Raw genomic sequence first — 6,464 nt, 5'->3', positions numbered from 1 at the left:
TTTTGATAATCATCACAGACATCTGAGGTTCGTAATAATGTCAATTAATAATTAGTTTGTTTAACAATCTCCAAACAATGTCAATTATTAATAAGTGTGTTTAATTAATTCCAAACAGCCTGATTTTTATGTGATAGGAGTTACATATTTACATTGGCTTGAAAAAAAGTCTGTTAGTCTGTTCGAAAACTTTAAAATTGGTCATAACTTTAGCAATATTGAAGATAGCAGCTTGATAATTAGCATGCATGTGTATCTTACGAAGCTGCACATTTTGAGTGGTGAAAGGTCAAGGTCAAGGCTATCCTTCAAGGTCAAATGTCAAAAATATGCTTCAAAGTGGCGCAGCAGGGGGCATTGTGTTTTTCTGAAAAATGCAAAATGTTCATCATTTCAGACGGTTGTATTTTGGCCAACAGAACATATGGGGTTCACTGTCAAACCACAGGGAAAGGACAAAAGTGTTAGGGCCTCTGTTGTGTGTCTCAGTTCATATTGTAATTCATTAAAATAATGTTACTTTTAAATTGCAGACTACATCTTGCTGCTTTGCATTCCATGGCAAATGCAAACCGCGAGCAGGCTGAGACCAGACAGGGGGAAAAAAGATACAGACTCTCCTATCCTAAGAACAAGGCTGGACACCATGTGGTTAAAGCAGTTAAAGGGAATTGCACTTATGGTAATGTATTCATAATGAATTTTATTGTATAAATAATAACCACAGATAGCAATATTGAATTATCTTGTTGAAGAATTTTGTTTTTGCACATAAAAAATACATTACCGCTTACAGAAATCACCTGAACTTGTCCAATATGTTGAAACAAAATTTAGAAATTATGATTCTAAAATCTGGTGATTATTCTGAATGTAAAACAACATTAAATGTATTTGCATTTTGAACTTGTTGAGTTTTTAGAATAAGCTTGATACAAGTCTCTTTTTCTGAACAGATAGTGAAATTATCTAAGATATCAAAGTAAATACATGAGTTTACATGCAATCTTTTATCAAAATGTTTGGTTTCTTAAAGCAATAGATTTCTGTAATACATGGTTGAAGACAACAATACAAAAAACATTAATTGTTTATTATTGTCTAATAAGAAGGATCAATTTATCAATAATTATATTTTATTTTAATATAACTTTTAGACTATGTTGATGAACTAATGGCAGAGCTGCTTAGGATGAAAGAGGAGTACAAGAGCGATGCCAATGCAAGGGCTGCCTCTGGCAACATTCTGTTTTCACCGCCACCCCTGTCTTCATCTGCAAACAGAATCCTGAAGTCAGAGGCTGTGCAGAACCATCGTTCGCGATTTAATTAGCGAACAGGGATGGAAATTAGTGGTTGCCCGTTTTGTTGTATAGTTATCTATTACTTTCAAAGAAAGTATTGGTTACACATGACACTACATGTACATTGTACTGGGCGCGTTAAGGCTTACGATGGGAAACCAAAAAACTATAGATGGTTGTCCATGTGGGAAACCAACTGTAAAACGTTAGTTTCCATCCCTGGCGAAGAAAAATCCAATGTATGAGTCGGACGGATTTCTCTGGCGAATGGCTGCCACAGCGCTTGACGGAAGAGGTCGTCGGTCCTTCTTGCTCAGACGGTGCCAAATCCAACGAGCCAGTCTTCTATATGCAATGTATCTGTATACTCTGAAGTTATAAATGTATAAGGATACCATTATGATAAATATTAGTATGTTTAGTAAAACAAAGGTACTTTTCAACCTGACAATTACACAAGCCATGCTGTAGCAGATTCTTAGGTTCACAGTTTAACAAACTTATTCAGCTTGAATATAATATTATATAATATATATTTTACTGAAAATATGTCAGAAATCAGATTTTGTAAGCAACTTCACATCATGTTGTAGCAGGTTGTTATTGTAGTGTACTTTTGAAAAAATTAAACAGCTTGTATTTATATTTTTATTTCAAATGTTGAAAAATAATAATGAACTGGCATTTGTAAGTAACCAAAAGCATTGTGTAGCAAATTGATACTTCATTTTACAATTAGATAACCCAGTCATATTGTATACACGCGTTTTTTAATGTTGATTAAAATTGTTGTCTTTTTTATGTTATTTTTATTATTTGTATCAAAACATATTTATAGTATGAAATACAAATGACAAGTTCACACAAAACATTGTGTTATTTAATGTCTACAGTGTATTTTCTTTACAAACAATCTGTCCTGGTTTCATAAACATAATTAATGACAACTTACTCATGTATTGGTTCTTCATCACTGATGGGACCATTTACATCAAGGAACTCATAAAACGAAACTTCAATGACATCTGGATGGAGACAGTTAGTTTTGAAGCCAGTATGCTCAGTTATGCACTTTACCCCTGCTTCGTCCATCCTTTTCATCAGCTCTGGGTATTCTGTGCAGCATTTGCACTCAATCTGCACACGATATGGTGTGCAACATGAACATGCACACCTGAAAATAAAAGAAATACGTCGAATTGCAATACAAACATTCCTTCCTAATCAGAACAGGTTCAAGTATCCGTTCTAATTTATAATAATTAGACCATACAACCTAGTCATATTCAACAAGCTTGTACTGTAGAATAACAATCAAAGAATAATTTTATTTTGTTTTTTGCCGACACCTGCAGGTAACAAAATTATATATTTACCAATCCGTATTCCCAACACGATGGTCGTCTTGGGCATCGGCAAAATTGTCCTCGCTGTCCGAGTCAGAATCAGAAAAATCTGATTGGCTGTCACTAAATTCTGGCTCATACATATACGGTTGAACGGAAAACTCATCGTAATCGCTATCATCTTCCATTTTTCAACAATTTTTTAACTAAAGTTGCAAGATATAATACATCCGAAGCCATTTATAATGCCGGCTCGTAATTGAGTCGTTATTGAGTGCCTGTGACGTCACTTCCGGTTTGAATGAAAATGGCGAGAACATCGGAATGTGTAAAAAATTCTCGCTAATAACACCGTATTTGAAATGAAGTGAGGTGCGAAATAGTTTAGATATGCACTAAATTCGATAAATAAAGGTGTTTTACGGGTTTTTAAAACCGTGGCAGGTAAACTTTAAATACAGCAGAAATGTTTATCAGTGTACCTACCTTCTTTAAATATGCTGTATTATTCAATGTGTGGTTAACACCGATCAGTGCAACTGTCCTTCAATAAAGGGTTTGACATTTTAAGAATTATAGGGCTGATAATCCATAAGATAGGCGCTAGTAGTAGATATCAGACGATAGTTTCTCTTTATTAACAAATGATTTGATTGAACATCATACTACCATAAAGCAGACATATCATATCAGATTATGTTTTCAATAAAGACGACAACATGTACATGTAGTTACATAATTAGCGATGAGGATATATATACATCATGAATATGTGTACTTTAACCATGACAAACGTTGAATATAAACTTAAGTTGCGGCGATTCGTAAGCAGGAAGTTTGCGATACGAATAAGTAACGTCTATCTCGTATTGTCTTGGTCTTCAAACTTGAAGTGTTTGGTATAAAGTGTTGTCCTTAGGTTAGGATAAGACGACTTAACATAACGAGAAATGTGTTTGGTTGAAAAACGAGAACCTGCAATTTAAATGAACGATCAACTGAACTTGACCTATCAAATCTTAAGAACGATACATAATTGTACACACTTGAGGATCTTATTTTAAGAAAACTGTCTGTAGGGTTATCACTGGTCCAATCAGTTTTTCTAGATCATGGTTGATTTATATTGGGAACCGGTATTTCGCAAAATGTGATCTGGTCCCTTAAAATAGATCAGTAAAGCATTATTATCACCGTTGTGTGCATTAAAACACAAAACTTCCTCTTTGCTAATGCCTAAAGTATGCGTTGCATAGCTACAATGTAAACGTTTGTAACTCGATAACAGTCGACCTAAACAAGGTGGTTTTCAATTAATAGCATTATGAGTGTTACACACTGGATAGTATTTGTTATTCCAAACACCGACAAGTTTGTAAAACAAGCTCTAACAAATGTCTATGTACACCGAAATTAATACATTACGTTGCTTCCATATAATCGATTGTATAAAATATTCATTATCAACACGTCCGACAAAAATGCCTCAGCATTGATTGCTTTCATCAGTTTTAGTTACGTCTATTAGCCAAATTAATGTGTGTTTTACGAACGGCAGTGCCGTTATCAAGAGATTATATGTTTTCAAAAAAATCTGTTCGGACGTTAATTTTAATCATATTTCAATGCAATATATATGCACATTTAGACAGTTACATATACGTAAAAACTTATTGTATACACGTTGACTGTGATAAATGTAAGTTAATATATAATTAGAATATGTGGACACTATGTTTATTCTTATTAACAATAACACTTCTCAGAACTTATATGTTTATTAAATAGTGTGAAGAAGCAAGTCATCGTAATACACAACAAACATCCATCGATTAAAATGTACAAATGTGTTGTCAGCAGAAACTTTTAATTTGACTTATGCTCAGGTAAAATTGAAATGATTGGTTAAAGGTATATGCGTATCTAAAGTGCATTTTTTAAGGGTTAACTTACTTTGATAATAACTCCCAATATTTGCTTTTAGTAAAATATGCATTCCTTTACAGTTTCCTCTATTATGAAATGCCAGCTCTTCTTAATATTCAATTTATTGGCGAAAGTATAGCAATTTAAGACAAACAGCCACTCACCCTGGGGGCCTGATTTTTAACTGACCGACACAATTTTTGAACCCAGTAAATATATTGTTGACACGTATTTTTAGGTTAGATATACGAAGAATTGACTTACAAAACTGGTAGTTACCTGATATCTGTACCAAGTATATTTTATTTTAATTGTACGTAACCAAGTTTTAAATGTTAGCCTTGATATGGCAAAATCACATTTTAAGACAAATGTGCAAAATAAGTGGATCACAAAGTGCATAGAGTTTATAATTATTTTTTCGAATATTTGACATCGAGATCATGTTTTTGATTCCACTGATCTAGATTCGAATTCAACATAGATATTTTCAAGTTAAAAATGCGTGTGACGTTTCATAAAGTGTGAAACTGTAAATGAAGATTATTAGTTAGAAACACATTTTTTTAGGATTGTATCTGGTGACTTTGTTTCACTGTAATAAATAATAGACTCAAACTTCACCTAGCTATTGCAAAGATGAATAATTTGACTCAGTTTCATTAATATTGAAGCATACATGAAATTTCTAAATTGGTAATCAATCAAACAGTTATACATATAATTCGCTAATAGCACACATACTTAACAACATATAAATACATTGCAATAATCCATGCCACAGTCAATGTCACTTCTACTTCGCTTATCTTTGTTTTCCACTGTTACTGTTAAAAGCCATTGGTCGCCATTATTGGACAATGTCTGCGCTTATAGCGTGCATGTATAATATATTGATTCACTTCACCCAGAGTACGTTATCTTATATAATTATCGGTAGTTATTGCTTTTGTTTACGTTTTCGCTTATGCATTTGGAGGTCGACGTGTCTTAAAGGGACCGTCAACCGCGATTGACGAAAAAAGAAAAGTTCTAAAATACCGTATTTTTTACAATTATTAATTTATATTGATTAAAATATCACGACTGGTATATAACATTACTTGAAAAAAGTTCATATTTTCAATATATTCGGTAATAAAATTTCGCGATGTGAAATCGAAAGTACATCGCGAAAATAGGTGACATAACGATATACACACTATAAATAACGCAAGTAGATTGATCATTTTATATAAAATATATACAATTCACTACGCATGCACAATTTGCATTACTGGGTTTACCACGTGACGATGATGAGCAATCTACTTATAACTATTTATAGTTAACTGGTAATTATCTGATACCTATACCCAGTAAAATTTATTACCGAATATACTGAAAATATGAAAACTTGACAACTATTTTCAAGTAATGTAATATACCAGTCGTGATATGTTAATCAATATAAACTAATAATTGTAAAAAAAAATACGGTATTTTAGAACTTTTCTTTTTTCGTCAATCGCGGTTGACGGTCCCTTTAAATGTTTAAACGACTAGGACATCCAGTATGGAAATTGACGTGTTTAAACCTATTTTTTGTATGAGTAAGGCATACTCTTGCGAATATCTTCGGAATGCTTCAGTTAAAAAATAGGTTATTCGACACTTTTGGTATTAGCGTCAATGTTTTCATCTGCATTAAACCGTTTATCAACTGTATCGAAAGGGCATTTACTACTCATGAATATCTCTAATTGTAACTAATTTGTCACAAATATTTACTTTGTAATGTTGTCAATAAAAGTAAAATATTCCATTTTTATTAGTACACACATTCGTACACTGATCCAGGTAAACACTACTAGTCACGTCAAAGCAATTGCAAGATTACAAAGTTATT

General features: G+C 32.7%; 1 protein-coding gene across 1 annotated transcript; it reads right to left on the bottom strand.

Moving 5' to 3' along the window:
* Positions 1-1,510: 1,510 nt before the first annotated feature.
* On the bottom strand, positions 1,511-2,793 carry LOC127835924 (uncharacterized). Its single transcript, XM_052362345.1, has 3 exons — positions 2,681-2,793; positions 2,257-2,478; positions 1,511-1,673 (listed from the first exon to the last, which is right to left on the bottom strand). Exons 1-3 carry the CDS (start codon positions 2,791-2,793, stop codon positions 1,511-1,513), a joined length of 498 nt encoding a protein of 165 aa, XP_052218305.1.
* Between the last annotated feature and the right edge of the window lie 3,671 nt (positions 2,794-6,464).

Source organism: Dreissena polymorpha, chromosome 6 (genome assembly GCF_020536995.1).
Source record: "Dreissena polymorpha isolate Duluth1 chromosome 6, UMN_Dpol_1.0, whole genome shotgun sequence".
Classification (NCBI taxonomy): domain Eukaryota; kingdom Metazoa; phylum Mollusca; class Bivalvia; order Myida; family Dreissenidae; genus Dreissena; species Dreissena polymorpha.
This window is presented reverse-complemented; position numbering and strand designations above follow the sequence as displayed.